This window comes from Myotis lucifugus, unplaced genomic scaffold (assembly GCF_000147115.1).
Source record: "Myotis lucifugus unplaced genomic scaffold, Myoluc2.0 scaffold_426, whole genome shotgun sequence".
NCBI classification, from domain to species: domain Eukaryota; kingdom Metazoa; phylum Chordata; class Mammalia; order Chiroptera; family Vespertilionidae; genus Myotis; species Myotis lucifugus.
Genome location: NW_005871474.1, coordinates 544,819 through 565,346, shown reverse-complemented (window position 1 = coordinate 565,346; position 20,528 = coordinate 544,819). Strand labels below are relative to the sequence as shown.

General features: G+C 45.8%; 2 protein-coding genes across 2 annotated transcripts in view; one reads left to right on the top strand and one right to left on the bottom strand.

Moving 5' to 3' along the window:
- CHRNE (cholinergic receptor nicotinic epsilon subunit) overlaps nt 1-3,258 on the bottom strand; it is a 5,529-nt gene extending 2,271 nt beyond the window's left edge. The window contains exons 1-8 of the mRNA XM_023744087.1: nt 2,475-3,258; nt 2,041-2,180; nt 1,885-1,929; nt 1,657-1,766; nt 1,366-1,521; nt 975-1,075; nt 392-592; nt 179-293 (exon numbers count right to left, since the gene is read on the bottom strand). Coding sequence (XP_023599855.1) covers nt 179-293; nt 392-592; nt 975-1,075; nt 1,366-1,521; nt 1,657-1,766; nt 1,885-1,929; nt 2,041-2,180; nt 2,475-2,520 — 914 coding nt within the window. The 5' untranslated portion in view covers nt 2,521-3,258. The remainder of the gene's footprint in view (nt 1-178; nt 294-391; nt 593-974; nt 1,076-1,365; nt 1,522-1,656; nt 1,767-1,884; nt 1,930-2,040; nt 2,181-2,474) is intronic.
- Nucleotides 3,259-8,633: 5,375 nt separating this feature from the next.
- The window catches only part of GP1BA (glycoprotein Ib platelet alpha subunit), an 18,906-nt gene continuing 7,011 nt past the window's right edge, over nt 8,634-20,528 (top strand). The window contains exon 1 of the mRNA XM_023744086.1: nt 8,634-8,730. The gene's annotated coding sequence lies outside the window, so the exon portion shown is untranslated. The remainder of the gene's footprint in view (nt 8,731-20,528) is intronic.

The following is a 20,528-nucleotide window of genomic DNA, read 5'->3' as shown; positions in this document are numbered from 1 at the left end:
CGTGCCGGCCTGGCTCCGCCCTTCGTGCTAGACAATTAGAGTGGACGGGCACCGTCGGGGCCCCGGCGCCCTCACCCTCTTCTGCAGCGCCCTCACCTGCCCAGCAGCGGCCCTCACCTGCCCAGCAGCGCCCTCACCTGCCCAGCAGCGGCCCTCACCTGCCCAGCAGCGCCCTCACCTGCCCAGCAGCGGCACGCTCAGAGACGTCTCGGGGATTTTCTGGGCAATCAGGAACAAGAAGACGGTCTGGGCGAGCAGGACGTTGATGGAGACGGTGCATTTCTGGCCGCCGGCTGGAGGGAGCGCCCAGTGAGAGCTGCTGCCCCCCCTCCACACACACACACACAGACTCCGGAACGAGCCCCACTTGCGGGTTGGGGCGACTCCTTACCCTGCGCCGGCAGGAAGTAGGCGAGCAGCACCAGGCCTGAGATGAGCACGCAGGGCACAATGATGTTAATGATGTAGAAGAGCGGCTTCCGGCGAATGATGAGCGTGTACACGATGTCAATGCCCCCTGCGCCGTCAGCGGAGCCTCCGTCCTGGCGGTGGATCTCCCCGGGGCAGAAGTCGATGGCCCACTCGCCGTTCTCTGCAGGACGGGGGACGCGCTCAGCCTGCTCTGAGGCCCCACACCTGAGGGCGGGAGCCCATAACTCCGGGCGGAGGAGAGAGCGCCTGCAGCGGTCTGCACCGGGGAGGGTGGGGCGGGTGGGCTGGATGGCTCGGGCCTTGGGCCTTCGGCAGACGGGCAATTCGGGCAGGGCCGAAGCGGGTATTCCGGGTGAGGTACGGAAGGACCGCGAGGAGGTAGGACTGGTCCGACCATCGAGAATAATTTCAGGAAAGGGGCAAATTAAAGCGCGGTTGCCAAAGTCGGTCCCTAGGCTTGAAGGTCTGGGGCAGCCCCACTTTGCAAGTCCCTTCTCTGGACCCGTCTGGAAGCGGGTTTTAGGAGCAGGAGGGGACCTCACCGGTGTAGGCCTCAGTGTCGATATCGATCTTGCTGATGGTTTCGCCGTCATCGCCCACCACGAAGACGAACTCCACCTCTTGGGCATTGTACGTCTGAGAGCTGTGGAGGCAGGGGGCCCCCACCCCAGCAACTCGGACCCAGGCCCTAGCCTCAGGCCCTGTCCTGGAAGCTGGGCTCTGGCGGGGTGAGAACGCCCCACCCCATTACCCAAAACATGCTGTTTTCTCCCCGACTTCAAATTCGCTGGAGCAGCCCCAACCCTTTTCAGAGTCTGGCTCCGCCTCCAGCACAAAGCCCCGCCCCCCGGTTAGTGTTTTTCCCCCCCCATATGACGTCACTCCCTGCTCCCCTAATCCCGTAATGGTCGGGCCCGGAGGAACTCTGCCCACCGGAAGACGAGCGAGCAGTTCTGCCAGTCGAAGGGGAAGTAGGAGACTTCCACGGCGCAGACGCTGCGGTAGATGGCGGGGGGCAGCCAGCTCACGTGGCCGCCCTCGTAGACCAGCACGTTGCAGTCGTAAGCCACCCCGAACTGGCCGTCGATGCTGTGGGCCCCGGAAACCCGGCGTTCGCGGAGGTCCGCCACCCCTCGCCCTCCAAGCAGCCTCCCGCCCCGGCCAGGTCCAACCCAGCCCCTCAGGCCTCGGCTTCCAACAGCCTGGTTCCCCTCCGGTCCGTACTTGTTTTCCAGCACAATCTCTGGTAGCCATACGTGTGTGGACGGGACCCGCAGGATTCCGATGTCCCCAAAGTCCTTCTTGCTGAAGTTGAGTCGGTAATCGTCCCAGTCCTAAGGGGCGATGACGGGAGGACGTGTGCCCTGCGTCTCCCCCCTGGTGCCCGCGAAGAGGCTGGGAGGAAGGGGTGCCCAGGACGAGACCGCGCACTGTCCCCCAGATTGGACTCACGATTCCAATCCAGACGCTGGTGGTGAGGGTCTCCTCTTTCTCGTTCTGCGCAGGGGAGATGAGGAGGGGTTCCAGGGGACAGCGCTCAGTGGTTGGGACCAGAAGGGGGATTTCAAGCTCAGAGATGGTGCTGGGAGTGGAGGTGGGGTATCTTACCAGCGAGATGAGGTTGGTCAGGGTGACCTTGATGTTGATGCTGACAGTGTCCTCAGGCTCCCTCACTGGCCTGCATTGTGGGTCATAATTGTCGAAAAGATGGTGATAAAGGCGCAACTCCTCATTCCCCGCACCTCGGCCTGGGGATGGTGACGAGCAGTAGAGTCACTGAGATGAAGAGGCTAGGGGGCCTCTCCCCTCTGCCCCCTCTGAGTCTGTGCGGGGCTCTGCTTCCCTGTGTGTCTGCCTCTGAGACGATGTACTTTTCCATGAGTGTCTTCTGAACCAGTGTTGTGCCTGGGGACCCAATATTGCAACCCAGTCTACATCGTGGTCTCTCTCTTGTTTATGTTCTTATCTCCGTGTGTGTGTGTGTGTGTGTGTGTGTGTGTCTGTCTGTCTGTCCAACCACCTCCCCCGACCCCTGTCCATACCAAGAAGCTGCAAGAGGAATAGGGCGCTGAGCAGAGCCCCTGCCATCCTGCTGTCTGGTCCTCAGGGTTATTCTGAACGTTGGCAGGCTCGGAGCGGGGCAGGCCATGGCTCATGAGTGAGGGGGGAGGTGTTAGTTCCGGGCTGAGTTAGGGGACTGTCACCTAATCCTCTTACCGCCCCACCCCTACTGAAGCCAGGGACATCTTGTCTGCTCCCAGAGACAGCTGCCTCGTCCCATGTTCCCTGCCACCACCCCATCCCAGCATCCTTTGCTTGGCCTTCAGCCAGCTTCCCAGCAACAGAGCTCATCCTCTCCTGACTGGAGCAGGCTGGGTTCAGGTAACCCTTTCAGAGCACCTGGAACCACAAGCCTGGCAGCAGGGGGATGGGGAAACCCTGCTTTCAACATGCACTGATGCCCTTTCACTAAGCTGCCTTGTGCAGGTGACATCCCTTGCCTCCCATACTCACCATGTGGAACACACATTACTACCCACTCAGCCAGCCAAGGTCACACTGGTGCGGTTTCTGCTGGCAGAGTTTGGCAAAAGCAGAGCGTCTGTAAAGACCTGGTAATCAGACAGGCAGTCACAGGGGAGTAGTCTGCAGCAATAGACTTCAGCTGGCAAAGATGACCGTGCTGAAATATAGGGCCCAGCTCCTCCCACAACCCATCCCCAAGCCTGCCCACTCCCAGCCCCTCTCCTTGCCTCTCTCTGCTGCCATCTCATGGCCACATATGATAGTACTGTCTTCCCCACCCCTAACACACACACACACACACACACACACACTTAATTGATCCTTTCAGTGTTTCTTAAAGTCTCCCTGGACCACCCTAATCAATCACCGAGGATGCTTATTTAAAATTCAGATGTTTAGTCTTCATCCCCAAAGAATCCCAATTTAGGAAGATGGCAGAGATGGGATGCCAGGAGTCTGTTTTTTTAAGAAGCTATCCAGCTCTGGCCTGTGTGGCTCAGTTGAGCATCTCCCATGCACTGAAAGGTCACAGGTTCAATTCCGGTCAGGGCGCGTCCCCAGGTTTCAGGTTTCATCCCAGTGGGGTGCATATGGGAGGCAGCCAATCCACTTCTCTCTCTCTCTCTCTCTCTCTCTCTCTCTCTCAAATCAGCTAGCTTCCTAGTAACAGAGCTGATCCTCTCATGACTGGTGAAACAGCAATGATCCCTAAAATCAATAAAAACACTTTTTAAAAGAAGCTATCCATATATTTCTTCATGGGTGGGAGGTACTGGACTAAGAAGCACTTTTTATGCCTTACACATTGCCTCCTCAAGCCAATCCAGCAACGCAGTTACCATTGTGCTGAATGTATAAAAGAGGACCTTAAGATCAGGTGTAAGATCACAGAAATAGATTGGCAATAATGCATGAGACTTTTCAATAAGCTTTATTAATCATTTTACCCGTGTTCATGTTACACTTCACAAAATACTTTCATGGCCATTTTTGGGGTCTCCTTCCTCTACATGTGAGGTCCCCATGTTACAAGCACGGACACTAAAGATCAGAGGGGCCACACAGTTTATCCATTTCCCACACATCTTTGAAGCTGCTTTGCTTCCTCTGCTAACTGCCTTATCATCCCACGTTTTCCACTTCAGACCCCCAATCTTCTCGGCCCATCTCACCTTTTTGCATGTGATACATAGGCTGATTCTAAAATCTGTGATGCTGCTTATTCCAGAGCCTCTAGATTAGGGACTGGGCAAATAGTTGTGATAAACAGATATTTATCCAAACATTAGTGGCACCTGCAACACTCCCTGAACAGGGCCAGATGCTATTGTTATAAAGATGAGCAAGACATGGCCTCAAGGAGCAGAGGAAGGCTTATAAGCAGTGTCACCAGAACTGTCAAAAGGGTAAAAAAACAGGAGCCGTTTGGCCGGTGTGGCTCAGTGGTTGAGTGTCGACCTATGAACCAGGAGGTCATGGTTAGCTTCCAGGTCAGGGCACATACCCGGATGCAGGCTAGGTCCCCAGTGTGGGGCATGCAGGAGGCAGCTGATCAATGACTCTCATCATTGGCATTTCTATCTTCTCCCTTCCTCTCTGAAATCAATAAAACTATATGTATTTTTAAAAACATACAATAGTGAGGCAAAGCCACATCTGGACCAGCAGTCTGCATGTGGGAGAGTAGTTTGGGGTGGAGGGAGAGTGCGTAGAAATCCTCATTCCTTGCTGCCCAAGCCCTGTGTTGCTGCTTGGGCCATAGCCCAGCATGTATCACTTTCGCCACAGAGCACCTCGCTGCAGGACCCCTGGCTGGGACTGTAACTTGTGGGTGAAGGTCTTGCTCAGACCAGTGCATCCCACCAACATCTCTTGCAAAATCTGCACATCAGAAACCTTCCCCTACAGCTCTCACCGGTTTGGCTCAGTGGATCACTTGGCCTGTGGACGGAAGGGGCTGTGGTTCGATTCTGGTCAAGGGCACATGCCTGGGTTGCGGGCTCAATCCCCAGTTGGGGGCATGCAGGAGGCAGCCAATCAATTCTCTCTCATCATTGATGTTTATATCTCTCCCTTTTCCTTCCTCTCTGAAATCAATTATATATAAAATCTCTTAAAAAGAAACCTTCCCTTATATAGTCGCCAGGAGGGCTGCTCACCCCTCATTCCTTCCTCCTCCCCGCTCTGGCTCCTGGCCGCAGTCCATCCTACTAGTGCTGGCACAGAGCTGAGCCATCTTTTTTCTTTTCTTTTCTTTCTTTTTGCTGTTTGCTCAGGATCACAATTGTCTGAGGAACTGAGACTTTCAAGTTGGCGGAGTCAGGCACCGGCCTCAGACCTGGGTTTTGTATTTTTATAATACAAATTCCACAGATCCTTAGTGGGCTCCCTGACGATTTTGTTTCTGGGACGCCTTAACTTCCAAGCTAGACTCAAAGATCTCGGCTCAACAGGAAGCCACTCCCTTCACCTACTGGCTCTTGGCTGGTAACTCACAACAGCTGCAGCTGTCCCCATTGGCCAGGCCAAGCGTCTCTTTCTTAGTCATCAGTGTCCTCACCGTGGAAATATCCCCAAGCTGCTCTGACCGAGGGGCCCCCTCTGACACAACAAAAAGAGACCCTTTTGTCAAGTGGGAGAGCGGATTGGCTGAGCGAGGACAGGGACGGCAGACACTGATTCCTAGGCCGTCTTCCTCACTGGAACCTAAGCTGTCCGGTCACTGAGACCTTGCTAGTTGACTGTGTTCAGTAGCACAGAGCCCAGCACATAGTAGGCATGCAATAAAAATTCACTGAATGAGTGAAAGAATGAGTGCCTTCCATGGTGATGGAAGATGATTTGACCTTGCGTGGTGGGCACACAATGCAATATACAGACCATGTATCATAGAAATGTAAACTTAAAACCTGTGTAACCTTATTAACCAATATCACCCCAATAAATTTAATATTAAAAAAATGAGTGCCTTCCCTAGCCGGTTTGGCTTAGTAGATAGAGCATCGGCCTGCGGGCTGAAGGGTTCCGGGTTTGATTCTGGTCAAGGGCATATACCTCGGTTGCAGGCCCCTCCCCGGCTCGTGCAGGAGGCAACCAATCGATGTGTGTTTCTCTCGCATCGATGTTTCTCTCTGTCTTTCCCTCTCTCTTCTACTCTCTCTAAAAATCAGTGGTAAATATCCTCGGGTGAGGACTTAAAAAAAATAAATAAATACAAACGAACGCCTTACCTTCCCAGCATCCTCCCATCTACTGAGAACTGTTCTTCTCCAGCCATGTGACTCCCGAGGCTCTGCCAAGCACTTAGAGCAGTGGTTCTCAACCTTGGCTGCACATTAGAATCACCTGGGAATCTTCTTAAAATCCTGATTTCTGGGCCTCATCCTCCGGAAATTCTGTTTCTTTGTTATGGGGTGGGGCCACAACATTAGTAACAAAGAAACAATTTCCGGAGGATGAGGCCCAGAAATCAGGATTTTATTTTTTTAATTTTTTTAAAATATATTTTATTGATTTTTTACAGAGAGGAAGGGAGAGAGATAGGGAGTTAGAAACATCGATGAGAGAGAAACATCGATCAGCTGCCTCCTGCACATCTCCTACTGGGGATGTGCCCGCACCCCAGGTACATGCCCTTGACCGGAATCGAACCTGGGACCTTTCAGTCCGCAGGCCGACGCTCTATCCACTGAGCCAAACTGGTTTTGGCAAGAAATCAGGATTTTAAAAAGATTCCCAGGTGATTCTAATGTGCAACCAAGGTTGAGAACCACTGACTTAGAGGCTCCTCACCTCTGGCCAGAGTTGATGGATCCAGAACACCTGGCCACAGAAAGCCCTTCCCTGAGAATATTGTTAAGCAGGAAGTCAGTCGCGGTAGGAAGTCAATCTCTCTTTGCTGTAGGAGGGCAAGAGATAAATTTCACATTTTTGTTGTTATTAATCCTCACCAAGGTTATTTTCCCATTTATTTTTAGAGAGATTGAAAGGGAAGGAGGGGAAGAGGGAAGGGAAGAGAGAGAGATGTGAGAGAGAGAGAGAGAGAGAGAGAGAGAGAGAGAGATGGAGAGAGATGTGAGAGAGACACATCAATTGGTTGCCTCCTGCACAAGGCCAAACTGGCTGGGATCAAACCAGCAACCGAGGTATGTGTCCAGGAATTGAACCCATAACCCTTTGATTCCCCCGTCAAGGCCCTAATCACTGAGCAACCAGCCAGGGCAAGATATAAATTTAGATGCACAAGGCAGCCATGTTCATTCCCCATCCTTTATATGACTGAGAGAGAATGCAGCCGGTACACAGAGACCAAAAAAAAAAAAAAAAAAAAAAAAAAAAAAGGCCTCTAGTATCCCAGGCCCGGGCCCCAGAAATTCCAGAGGCCCATCTGCATTTGTCTCCCCCTGCAGGCTGCTCAAATGAGGAACATCAGCATCCTTCCAGTAAATCCTCCTTTTCTTGACTTAAAGATATTGGGATTTTTAAAAAAACAAACTATGCTAGCTGGTGTGGCTCAGTGGTTGAGCATCGGCCTATGAACCAGGAGGTCACATTTCATTCTCAGTCAGAGCACATGCCCAGGTTGTGGGCTTGATCCCCAGTGAGGGGCATGCAGGAGGCCGATCAGTGATTCTCTCTCATCATTGATGTTTCAATCTCTCTCTCCCTCTCCCTTCCTCTCTGAAATCAATAAAAATATATTTGAAAAGAAAAACAAAGAAAACTAAAAAATAAATTAGTATAAAGAAAAAAAATGCCTCATAACACATGTCAATTGATTGCCCAGAAAAACCCTTCTGATAAAAAAGGTAATACATGCCCATCACTAGAACTGAAGAGTGCAGAAGGACGTAGCGAAAACCCAAAGCTTGTTTCTACCCCTTCTTTCTCCCAAAGGTTGGCAGCGTGGTTAGCTGTAAACTTTCCTAAAGTCCAGCACATGTAAGTATATATATACAAATACTAGAGGCCTGGTGCACAGATTCGTGCACTGGTGGGGGGGCATGGCCTGTGGGGATCAGCCTGCTGTGGAAGCGTTGCTCATCTCTGTCATCTGAGTGGCTGTGGACCTGCCCCCTGAGCGGCTGCTCCCACTGTGGGAGTACACTGACCACCAGGGGGCAGCTCCTGCATTGAGCATCTGTCCCCTAGTGATCAGTGCACGTCATAGCGACTGGTCGGCCGGTCATTCTGGTCATTCCACTGTTTGGTTGCTGGGCTTTTATATATATAGATATGGCATCAGACTATGCTTACTATTCTGCAACTTTTGTTGAGATTGGCCCATATCAGTACATACAAGTCTTCCTTGTTCTTTTAAACTGCTGCACAGAGTTCCACTGCATGAATGTGCCATAGATACTTTATCCAGTTCCCAATGGATAGACATTTAAGTGCTAACCATTTGGGGTTTTGCAATGATAAACTATGTGAACATATTTATGCATTTATCTTTGGCATACTTTTGCAAATGTACCCATAGGGTTAATTCCTAGCAGTGAAATTGCTGGGGCAGAGTTCATGCATTTTCTTTTAACTGTTGATGCCTTTTGCCAAATTGTTCTCCAAAAAAGCCTTCACACCAACAGAGTGTGAGAGTGCCTATGTCCTCATACCCTCCCCAGCAGAGAACATTATCAAACTTTTTTCTTTTCTTTTTCTTAAAAGCCTCTATTTATTGCCTGGCCGGCATGGCTCATAAGAAGATAAAAGGTGGAGAGAAGAAGGCAGAAGGGCTAGGGACCTCAAAACCCAAGGAACAGCAGGATGGCGGTGAGTTTCCTGAGTTTTCTTTTTGCTTTGCTCATCCCAGTCTCGAAAGTGAAATCAGCAGGCTGGACACCAAGGCGCAGACAAAACGAAAAAAGCAAACAAAATAAAACAGCCCACAACAAAAACCTGCTCTCTCTAGCCAAAGAACCAGGAAAGGGCAGCCTAACAAGAGAGAAAACTTGGAAAATAACGGCTCTATTCCAGCCAAATACCACAGAAGAACTGTGGCCACACCCACACCCAACCACACCAGTGCTGAGCCTAGACTTCCACTCTTCCCAGGATATAATGAGGCGCCCCAACTCTCACCAGGGTGGTTTCCGAGAAGGTCAAGTAGGGAGGGGGGACTTTCACCGCCCTACTCCCCCTCCCCCACCAGCTGGAAATGAGGCCTCCCACACCGCAGGGTCAGTAAGGCCACGTGGGTGCGGGGACTTCAGTCCCGGATTGGCAGTGGGGAGGCAGCCCTCAGCCTCCCTGCTGGGCTGTGGCAGAGGAGGCCTCCGCTCATTACATCCGCCCCAGGTGGCAGTGCAGACCTGTGGGAACTGGAACCCCCCGCCCCCTCGCGCTGCAGTGAGGAGGCCCTCACCTCCATCCACGGTCAACAGGGGCTGAGCTGGGCCTTGAAGGGCTACCTCCATCTGGCAGTGAAAAGACAGCACCCCCCACCTCTACCCCCCAGAGCCCTGTCAGAGAAAACCGGCTAAAACAGGAGGGTTAAATAAGACCCAGAGTCTCATAAAATAAGACAGAAATGTCCATGTTTGGCGTGCGCCAAGCACAGCGCGCGCTGGAGTAAGAATGACAGTCCGCTGCTGCACCCACGTGTCAGGACCGGGGGTCTCTCCTGCGCATGCGCGGCCGCGAAAGCAGCGAGACGGCCCAACAGGAGACCCCGGGCCAGAGCGCGGCTGCAGCCTTGCTCGAGAGGAACCAGCCGAACCGGCACCTGCTGAGCAAGCTGCCGAGATGAGGAGGCTGGCCCGGGGGAGGGAGGCGATGCGGAAGGACCCCAGGATGCCTCGTGGCATCTGCCCAGCCCGGTGACGAGCCCCTGTGCACTGGGGACGGGAGGAGGGGGCGCCCGGCGAGGGGGCTGCTAGCTCTGCTGCCCGCGCACCGCTCACTCCGCAGCCTCTCGCCTCCGATCGAAGCCCCTCTCCTGCAGCCACGTGCCTGAGGGCTGGGGCGGGGGAAGGGTGGGGGGGTGGAGGGGGCTCCAGTGCGTGGGGATGGCCAGGGCCACGTGCTGTACCTGTTGCCTTGGGGCCACCCCCGGGTCTGGGTGATGTGTTCAAGCGTCAACTCCGCCTCCCGCACAGCTGACAGCCGAGCTTGCGCTCGCAGGGACTTGCTGCGGACTGGTTTTATGGGGCTTTCCTGAATTTTAGTAGGTAACACGCACTGACCAGAAGTGATAGTTGGATGACAGATGAAATGAGGAAGTTTTGGCGAGTCCTAGGGCGCCCTGGGCCCAGGGCTCCTGCGGTTCACTGCAGGGACCTGCTTAGAAGGCGCACGCTGGCAACCCATCCCCTCTCCTGCCTCCTATGTTTTCCCTTTTTCTCTGAAAATGTTGTAACAGGAACGAGTATCAGACCTTTTTGGTTTAAAATAAACACAATTTTAGCATTAAAAAATGCCCATGTTTCCATTGAAAATCATTCATCATACCAAGAACTGGGAAGGCCCTGGCTGGTTTGGTTCAGTCGATAGAGCGTCGGCCTGTGGACTGAAGGGTCCTGGTTCAATTTCTGGTCAGGAGGGCACATGCCCAGGTTGCGGGCTTGATCCCAGTAGGGGGCGTGCAGGAGGCAGCCGATCAATGATTCTCATCATGGATGTTTCTAGCTCTCTCTCCCTCTCCCTTCCTCTCTGAAATCAATTAAAAAATATTTTTATTTATATTTTATATATTTATTTATATTTTTATTTTTTATATTTATTTTTTATATATTTTTATTTTTATATATATTTTATTTATATTTTTATTTTTTTATATATATTTTTATTGATTTCAGCGAGGAAGAGAGAGGGAGAGAGAGCTAGAAACATCCATGATGAGAGAATCATTGATCGGCTGCCTCCTGCACGCCCCCTACTGGGGATCAAGCCCACAACCTGGGCATGTGTCCTTGACCGGAATCAACCCGGGACCCTTCAGTGCGCAGGCCGAGGCTCTATCCACTGAGCCAAACCAGCTAGGGCTATATATATTTTTTTAAAAGAACTGGGAAGATCTCAAATTGAATGAAAAAAAGACAATCAGCAGCTGCCAACACCCAAAGGAGAGAGGTATTAAAATTATCTGAAAAAAAATATTTTCAAGCAGCCACGATAAAAATGCTTTAACAAGAAATTATGACTTGCTTGAAACAAAGGAAAAATAAAAAGCTTTAGCAGAGAAATAGGTCTAAAGAAGAACCAAACGGAAATTTTAGAACTAAAAATATAGTAGTTGAAATTAAAGTTCAGTTGAAATGGGCTCAACAACACTATTCATGAGAAAGCATGTGAGATGGCACAAAGCAGCACTCCAATGAAAAGTATAATTTAAGTGGATTTACCTAAAAAGCAAAAATGATTGTATTTCCAATCTTTTTAGTGAACTAAGATTTCAACTCAAGAAGGTAAAAAGAGAACATGAAAATAAGCTCAAAGTATAAGGAATTATTAGTGATGAAACTAGCCAGTGATGGCGAACCTTTTGAGCTCGGCGTGTCAGCATTTTGAAAACCCTAACTTAACTCTGGTGCCGTGTCACATATAGAAATTTTTTTATATTTGCAACCATAGTAAAACAAAGATTTATATTTTTGATATTTATTTTATATATTTAAATGCCATTTAACAAAGAAAAATCAACCAAAAAAATGAGTTCATGTGTCACCTCTGACAAGCGTGTCATAGGTTCGCCATCACTGAACTAGACATTCATCATCAAATATTAAAAGCACAGCAATTGACTAGTAAAACTAATAAATTTAGTTCTTCAACTGGTCCAATAAAATAGACCAATCTTTGGTAAGTCTGATGAAGAAAGAAAGGAAGGGGCAGGGGAAGGAAGAGAGAAAGAGAGAGAAAGAGAAAATACAAATAAACAATATTAGGGGTTATTACTATAGATAAGGAGATTTTAACAAATGATAAAAATATAAATGTTCAAACTTGCAATAGTAAATTTGAGCAGGCATGTTAAAGGTATATTTTAGTAGAAATATCTATTACCAAGTTTGACTCAACATGAAGAAATCTCAACAGAGCAATAATTATGATAGGAATTGGAAAGGTATTCAAGGAGCTATCTATCCCCCCAAAGGCATGAGGTCCAGATGGTTTTATAGGTGAATTCCACCAAGCCTGCACAGAACGGAAAACCCCTATGAGCTCTAATTTTTCCTGAGAATATAAAAATTTCCAAATTACTTTACAAGGCCAATGTAACTCCAATAACAAAACAGAACAAAACCAACAGAAAAAGACAAAGCCCCTCAAAAGAAATCTATGGGTCACTCTCATTTTCTTTGTTTATTTTTAACTTATGAGGCTCTATACTTTTTTTAATATTTTTTTATTGATTTCAGAGAGGAAGGAAGAGTGAGAGAGAGATAGAAACATCAATAATGAGAGAGAATCATTGATTGGCTGCCTCCTGAAAGCCCCACACTGGGGATTGACCAAAATCGAACCTGGGATCTTTCAGTTCGCAGGCCGACGCTCTATCCACTGAGCAAAACCGACTAGTGTGAGGCTCTATACTTTTTTTAAAAAAATATATTTTATTGATTTTTTACAGAGAGGAAGGGAGAGAGATAGAGAGTTAGAAACATCGATGAGAGAGAAACATCGATCAGCTACCTCCTGCACATCTCCCACTGGGGATGTGCCCGCAACCCAGGTACATGCCCTTGATCGGAATCGAACCTGGGACCTTTCAGTCCACAGGCCGACGCTCTATCCACTGAGCCAAACCGGTTTCGGCAGAGGCTCTATACCTTTAAAAATTAAATTTATTAGGGTGACATTGGTTAATAATAACATTATATAAGTTTCAGATATACACCTTTATAATATGGCATCTGTAAATGTCACAAATGGCAATATTTCATCTTTTATGGCCACATAGTATTCCATCATATATATGAACAACATCTTTGTCCAATCATTTGTTAATGGACACTTATATTATTTCCATGTCTTGGCTATTGTAAATAGTGCTGCAATGAACATAGGGGTACATATATCTTTACAAATAAGTATTTTCAAAAATTTTGGGTAGCCCTAGCCAGTTTGGCTCAGTGGAAAGAGCGTCAGCCTGCAGACTGAAGGGTCCCAGGTTCGATTCCGGTCAAGGGCACATGCCTGGGTTGCAGGCTCAATCCCCAGTGTGGGGCATGTGGGAGGCAGCCTGTCGATGATTCTGTCATCACTAATGTTTCTATCTCTCTCTCTTTCTCCCTTCCTCTCTGAAATTAATAAAACTATTTAAAAAAATTTAGGTAGATGCCTAGGAGAGAGATTGCTGGGCATATGGTAACTCTATTCTTAATTTTTTGAGGAGCATCCATACTGCTTTTCAGAGTGGCTGCACCAGTTTACATTACCACCAGCAATATATGAAGGTTCCCTTTCTCCACGTTCTCTGCAACATTTGTAATCTCTTGTCTTATTGGTAATAGCCATTCTAACCGTGTGAGGTGGTATTCCGTGGTTTTGATTTGCATTTCCTTTATGACTAGTGATGTTGAACATTTAAAAAATATATTTGTTGGCCAGATGTATGTCTTCCTTGGAGAAGTGTCTATTCAGATCTTCTGCCAGTCAGATCTTCTGCCAATTTTTATTTGGGTTGTTTGTTTTGTTGCTGTTGAGTTGTATGAGTTCTTTATATATTTCGGATATTAGTCCCTTATTGGAGGTATCATTTGCAAATTCTTCTCCCATTCTGTTGGTTGCCTTTTTGTTTTGTTGATGGTTTTGTTGTTGTTGTGCAGAGCTTTTTGGTTTGAGATAGTCCCATTCGTTTATTTTTGCTTTTATTTCCCTTCCCTTTGGGGTCGAGTTCACAAAACACCACCGAGGCCAATGTTGTAAGTTTAATGCCTGTGTTTTCTTCTGTGTGTTTTGTTGTTTCAGGTCTTACATTCAAGTATTTCATCCACTTTGAGTTAATTTTTGTGTATGGTGTCAGATAGCAGTCTACTTTCATTCCTTGGTATATGACTTTCTGGTTTCCCAACACCGTTTTTTGAAGAGACTTTCCTTTCGCCATTGTATGTTTTTGGCTCCTTTGTTGAAAATTAGTTACCCATATATATGTGGTTTATTTCTGGGCTCTCAGTCCTTTATAAAATTAAAAACATTTTTTCCATCTCCCTCCCCTTTGGCAACCATCCGCTTATTCTTTATATCTGTGTGTCTATTTTCTATATTTATGGGCTCTCAATTCTGTTCCATTGGTCTGAGTATCTGTAGTTCTGCCAATACCATATTGTTTTGATTATTGTAGCTTTGTTGTATAGTTTGAAGTCAGGGAGTGTGATACCTCTGGCTTTGTTTTGTTTTGTTTGTTTTTTAGTTGCTTTGGCTATTTGGGGTCTTTTGTGTTTCCATACAAATTTGAGAATTTTTTTGTTCTGTTTCTGTAAAAATAAATGCCGTTGGGATTTTTATAGTAATTGCATTAATTCTGTATATTGCTTTAGGTAATATGGCCATTTTAACAATGTTAATTCTTCCAATCCATGAACATGGAATATTTTTCCATTTATTCGGTTTCAACAATGTCTTACAGTTTTCTGGGTATGGGTCCTTCACCTTCTTTGTTAAGTTTATTCCTAGGTATTGTATCCCTTTTGTTGCACTTACAAATGGGATTATTTTCTTTATTTCTCTTTTTGATGTTTCATTGTTAGTGCAATGAATTTTTGTAAATTGATCTTGTGTCCTGCAACTTTACAGTATTTGTTTATGATTTCTAATAGTTTTTTTTTTTTTTGAGTCTTTAAAGTTCTCTTCATATGGAATCATGTTATCTGCAAGTAGGGACAGTTTTCTTCATTCCCAATTTGGATGCCTTTTATTTTTGGTCTTTTTCTTGTCTAATTTCTCTAGCTAGCACTTCCAGTACTATGTTGAATAACAGTGCAGGATAATGTTGGGCTCATAAAATGAGGTAAGAAGTATATCCTCCTCCTTCTCCTCAATTTTTAAAAATAGGTTGAGATAGATTGGTATTACATCTTTGAATGTTTGGTAGAATTCACCAGAGAAGCCATCTAGTCCTGAACTTTGTGTGTGTGTGTGTGTGTGTGTGTGTGTGTGTGTAGTTTGTGATTGCTGTTTCAATTTTCTTACTAGTGATTGGTCTATTTAGGTTTTCCAGTTCTTCATGATTCAGTCTAGGAAGGCTGTATATTTCTAAGGTTGTATATTTGTCCATTTCTTATAGGTTAGTGAATCTGGTGGAGTATAGGCTTTCAGAATATTCTTGTATAACCCTTTGTGTTTCTATGATATCCATTGTGACTTTTCCTCACTCATTTCTGATTTTATTTGAGTCTTTTCTCTTTTGTCCTTAGCGAATCTAACCAAAGATTTGTCAAGTTTATTTTTCTTTTCAAAGAAACTGGAAATTAACTGTAAGAAGTTGAAAACCCACAAATACGTGGAGATTGAACAACATGCTACTTGCCCTGGCTGGATAGCTTAGTTGGTTAGATCTGTGTCCTGATACGCCAAGGTTGCAGGTTTGATCTCTGGTTAGGGCACATGCAAGAAGCAACCAATGGATGCATAAATAAGTGGAACAACAAGTCGATGTTTCTCTCTCCCCACCCCTCTCTCTAAAATCAATAAATAAACCACATGCTACTGAAAAACTATTGTGTCAAAGAAGAAGTAAAAGAAAATGTCAAAATATATGGAGAGACAATTAAAAATGACAATATGACATACCAACATTTTGGTATTTTCTATCCTTGAGAATGTCCCATGTGCTCTTGAGGAGAATGTGTGTTCTGTTGTTTGGGGATGAAAAGTTCTATAAATATTGATTAAGTCCATTTTGTCTAACTTCCCTATTGACTTTCTCTCTGGAGGATCTGTCCATTGCTGACAATGGTGTATTCAGTCCTCTACTATAATTGTATTTTTGTCCGTTTTCCCCTGTAGGACTGTTAGTAATTGCTTTATGTATTTTGGTGCATATACTAGTGTATGTGTTATATCTTCTTGGTATTATCCACTTTGTCACTATAAAGTGCTCATCTTTGTCTCTTATTACCTTTTTTATCTTGAAATCTATTTTGTCTGATATAAGTACTGCTGTGCCCACTTTTCTCGAGATGCCATTTGCTTCAAGTATCATCTTCCACCTTTTCATTTTGAGTCTATGTTCGTCTTTGGAGCTTAGATGAATCCCCTGCAGGCAACATAGAGTCTTGTTTATTAATTCCTTCCACTGCTCTGTGCTTTTGATTGGTGAGTTTAGTCCATTTACACCTGGGGTGATTATTGATATATAGGGACTTACTACAGCCATTTTATCTCTCATTTTCTGATTGCTCTGTATCTCCATTGTTTCTTTTCCCTTGTGATTCTGTTCACTATTTTGTTTTGGTGGTTTACTATTATGTTTTTTTCTGTTACTTTTTTGTTGTTTTGTGTTTTAGTTCTGGATTTTTGTTTTGTGGTTACCATTATGTTTGTGTAAAATTTCTCATGCATAAAATAGTCCTTTTTCTTCTACTTGCCTTTTATCTTCATTCACCTGTATCGGTTCGATCCTTTTTCTCCTCCCCTTTTATGATTTTGTTGTTACGAATTATCTCTCTTTATGTTGTACATTTGTTACCAAATTTCAGTAATTGTAGTTATTTTTAATGTCCCCCTTTAACCTTTATGTTATAATTATTTAATATCCTATTCTGAAGTAGTTTTGCAGTTTCCTGTTTCTGTCTGTGTATTGTTCTTTTTACTCAAAGCTTTGTATACTTTTGTCTTTTTGTTTGTGGTAGAAGAGCTTCTGGAGACGGGAAGTCCCAGGTCAGGGTGCATGCTATAGGCTCCTGGAGAGGGTCTCTTTCTGGCCTGCAGATGCCATCTTCTTCTATCCTCGCAGGACAGAAGATTAATTTTTGACAGTTTGAATAAAATGTGACCTGGAGAAGTTCTTTTAGCATTGGTCTATTAGCTTCCTCCCAGCGGTTCTCAACCTGTGGGTCGCGACCATCGGAAAACACATATAGCATATCAGATATTTACATTACGATTCATAACAGTAGCAAAATTACTGTTATGAAGTAGCAACGAAAATAATTTGATGGTTGGGGGTCACCACAACATGAGGAACTGTATTAAAGGGTCGCGGCATTAGGAAGGTTGAGAACCACTTTAGAGTCTATTCTAAAGTCCAGTTCTTTCCATAAGCTTGGGAAGTTCTCATCAATTATTTCTTTCACTAAGTTCTGTGTTCCCATCTCCCATTCTTCTCCTTTTGGTATACCTATGATCCTCACGTTGCTCTTTCTAATTTAGTCAGATAGTTCTCATAGAGTTCTTTCATTAAAAAAAAAAAAAAAAAACCAACAACCTTTTAGTTCTCTTTCTTCTCCCTCCTGAGTCACTTATAGGTTGTTGTTGTTGTTTTACTTATAAATTTTTATCTTGCTCTAGCCGGTTTGGCTCACTGGATAGAGCGTCGGCCTGGGGACTGAAGAGTCCTGAGTTCGATTCCGGTCAAGGGCATGTACGTTGGTTGCGGGCACACCCCCAGTAGGAGATGTGCAGGAGGCAGCTGGTCGATGTTTCTCTCTCATCAATGTTTCTAACTCTCTATCCCTCTCTCTCCCTCTCTGTAAAAAATCAATAAAATATTAAAAAAAAATTTTTATCTTCATGTTCACTCTTTCATCTGATCTGCTCTATTTTCAATGTTCTCTAGTGTATTCCTCTTCTCCTTTATTGAGTTCTTCAGCTCCAGAATTTCTTTTTTGTTCTCTCTTATAGTTTCAATCTCTTTGGTAAAAATCACTGAACTGTCTTTTTTTTTTTAATTGTAATTTTATTGGGCACTTTATTATGTGGTTTTTGTTGTTGTTTATTTGTTATTTTGGTTTCAGAGAGATAGGGAGAGAGAGAGAGAAACATCAAAGATGAGAGAGAGCCGAAACCGGTTTGGCTCCGTGGATAGAGCGTCGGCCTGCGGACTGAAAGGTCCCAGGTTCGATTCCGGTCAAGGGCATGTACCTGGGTTGCAGGCACATCCTCAGTAGGAGATGTGCAGGAGGCAGCTGATCGATGTTTCTCTCTCATCGATGTTTCTAACTCTCTATCTCTCTCCTTTCCTCTCTGTAAGAAATCAATAAAATATATTAAAAAAAAAAAGATGAGAGAGAATCATTGATCGGCTGCCTCCTGCATGCCCCACACTGGGGTTTGAGCCTGCAACCTGGGCATGTGCCCTTGACTGGAATCGAACCCAGGACCCTTCAGTCCACAGGCTGACGCTCTAGCCACTAAGTCAAACCAGCTAGGGCTGAACTGTCTTTCTGTGTATATCACAGAAAGCTTCTTCATAACTGCGATCTTTGACTTTGAGTTTGACTTTGAGTCTGGGGACTTTTTTTCTTTCTGTTACCTTAGTTGTTTATGGTTTTTAATGGTTTGCTTCTCTGCCTGTGCATGGAGGTGATGAACTTTTTTCTTGTTTAGATGCTGTTTGCTCTCAACAATTCAGCAGGTTGATGGATAGGTTACTTTCTTCTTGCTGTGGTGCTTAAGTCATCTCAGTTTTCTTTACCAGGCTCTGCCAGGGAGTGTGGGCAGGGGAGGTAAATTAGCCATCTTGCAGCTCCATCCCCCTCCCAGTAATGGCTGTCAGCACTGTTCTGTTGTTTTAAGCTTCCCAGCCACCTCTACCTGGCTCTGCCCTGACGGGGAAAGGAGAAAGGAGATGTCCTTTTTCAAGTGAGAAACTACTTCTCCTCCTCTTATGCTCCAGGCCACATGAGGAGAAGGGCCGCACCCTGACTCTTGCAGGAGCTGCAGTGGATGCTGAACTGCATCGGTGCCCACTGTCCCGTCCTTCCCCCGTGCCACTTCCCCTGCTTACTTCAATACGCCCACCTTCTGATGTCCTGAATCTTCCAGGTGTGTTTGTGTTAAGCAAGGATCCTTTACTGAGTGATAGTTGTATGACCTGTTGCAAGTTTAAGTGGAGCAACAATGGAGTCTTCTTAATCATGATGCTGACATCAGCTTGGACCACTCTTATGTTCTAATGTAGATGTAAAAGTTTTAAATAAAATGTGAGCAAACCAACCTAGAATTATACTAAAAAAAAGTAATAATTCATAATGGCCACATAGGGTTCATCCCAAGCATTCAAAGATGCAAAATTGGAAAAAATTAAGGACATTGACATGGAAGAAAATAAAATATAGGATCATTTCAGCAGGTGCCAAAGCACATGAATCTCTTACCTATGACTGCAAAAATCCTTCAACTTATGAATCCTTGGAGAAGCAGAACTTGGTTCCTATGACAAAAGCTGGAAATATCAGATACTTGCTTTCACTGACCCACGGAGTCACAGGCACACGATCAATCAGGTCACACCAGATGTTGATTCAGGAGTTAGTATCACAAAGAGTAGCAGTGGCACAGAATTCTCTCTCTCTGCAGCGGGAGGTTGTGTAAACACTGAGTCCCTGGCTCGGCAGCTGGAGCAGTCCAAGCTTCAATGACCTGGTCTTGCAGCAGGAGCAGAGCTTTGCTCACCAGACTGGTTCTGCAGCCTAGTTCTGGGCACTGTCCTGGCTACACAGTTCCAAGTTTGGTTCTCTAGCCCTCATGACAAATCTGTAAAGTAGCCAATGTATTTTTAATACATTCCTTTCAGCCTAAATTAACCAGATCATCTTCTGCTGCTTACCACTATAAACCCTGTTACTAACGCAGCAAAAACCAACAGCCTCAGGGCCTTATTCCACATCGTAATCTCTCTCTATACAACTTTCTGCCTCACTTCCTGCTGTTTGCTGTCTCCTTTTCTCCACATTTTCAAATACTTTTTGCAAATATATAAATGGCAAGACTATGGACTAACTGCATCTGGCTCGTGTCCACCCCTTGTCCAGTCACCGATGGCAAATAGACAAGGGCAGACTCATGCCCTTTCTGGGGTATAGTAGGTAGGACATTTAAATCATTAGGATATGGTGGCTGGATCTCTGAAATAGGCACCTAACCTGATGTTGGCAAGTCCTAAAAGCTTTCTAGATGAAGGAATTCTGGACTGGAACTTTCCATATAAGTAAGAGTTACACAGGAGGAGGTAAGAGATGAGAGAGTCCAGGCACAAGAAAGAAAATGGTCTAGTGTTAAGAGATGGGGCTGGAGAGGTAGGCAAGGATCAGATCGCATAGGACTCTATAGGTCATGTGAGGGGTCTTAGACTTCCTTCGGTAAAGAGCCACTGATGAGTAAGCAGTGAAGTATTTGAGCAAATCTGAAGTTCTGAAAGACAGCTCCAGTGGAGAATGGGAGAAAGGGAAGTCAGAAAGCTAGGACACCAGATGGGAGGCTGTTTCGGTGAAGCAGTAGAGAGAAGATGGCACCCTGGACTAGAAATGGTGGCAGTAGGAAAAGAAAAAAAGTGGATTTGAAAGTGATTAGGAGGTAAAATCAATGGAAATTTGGTGACAAGTTAGATGTGGGGATGAGGAGGGGAGGAGTTAAGGATAACGATCAGGGATTTGTTTATATTGATCGAATGGCTAGACCAGCATTTC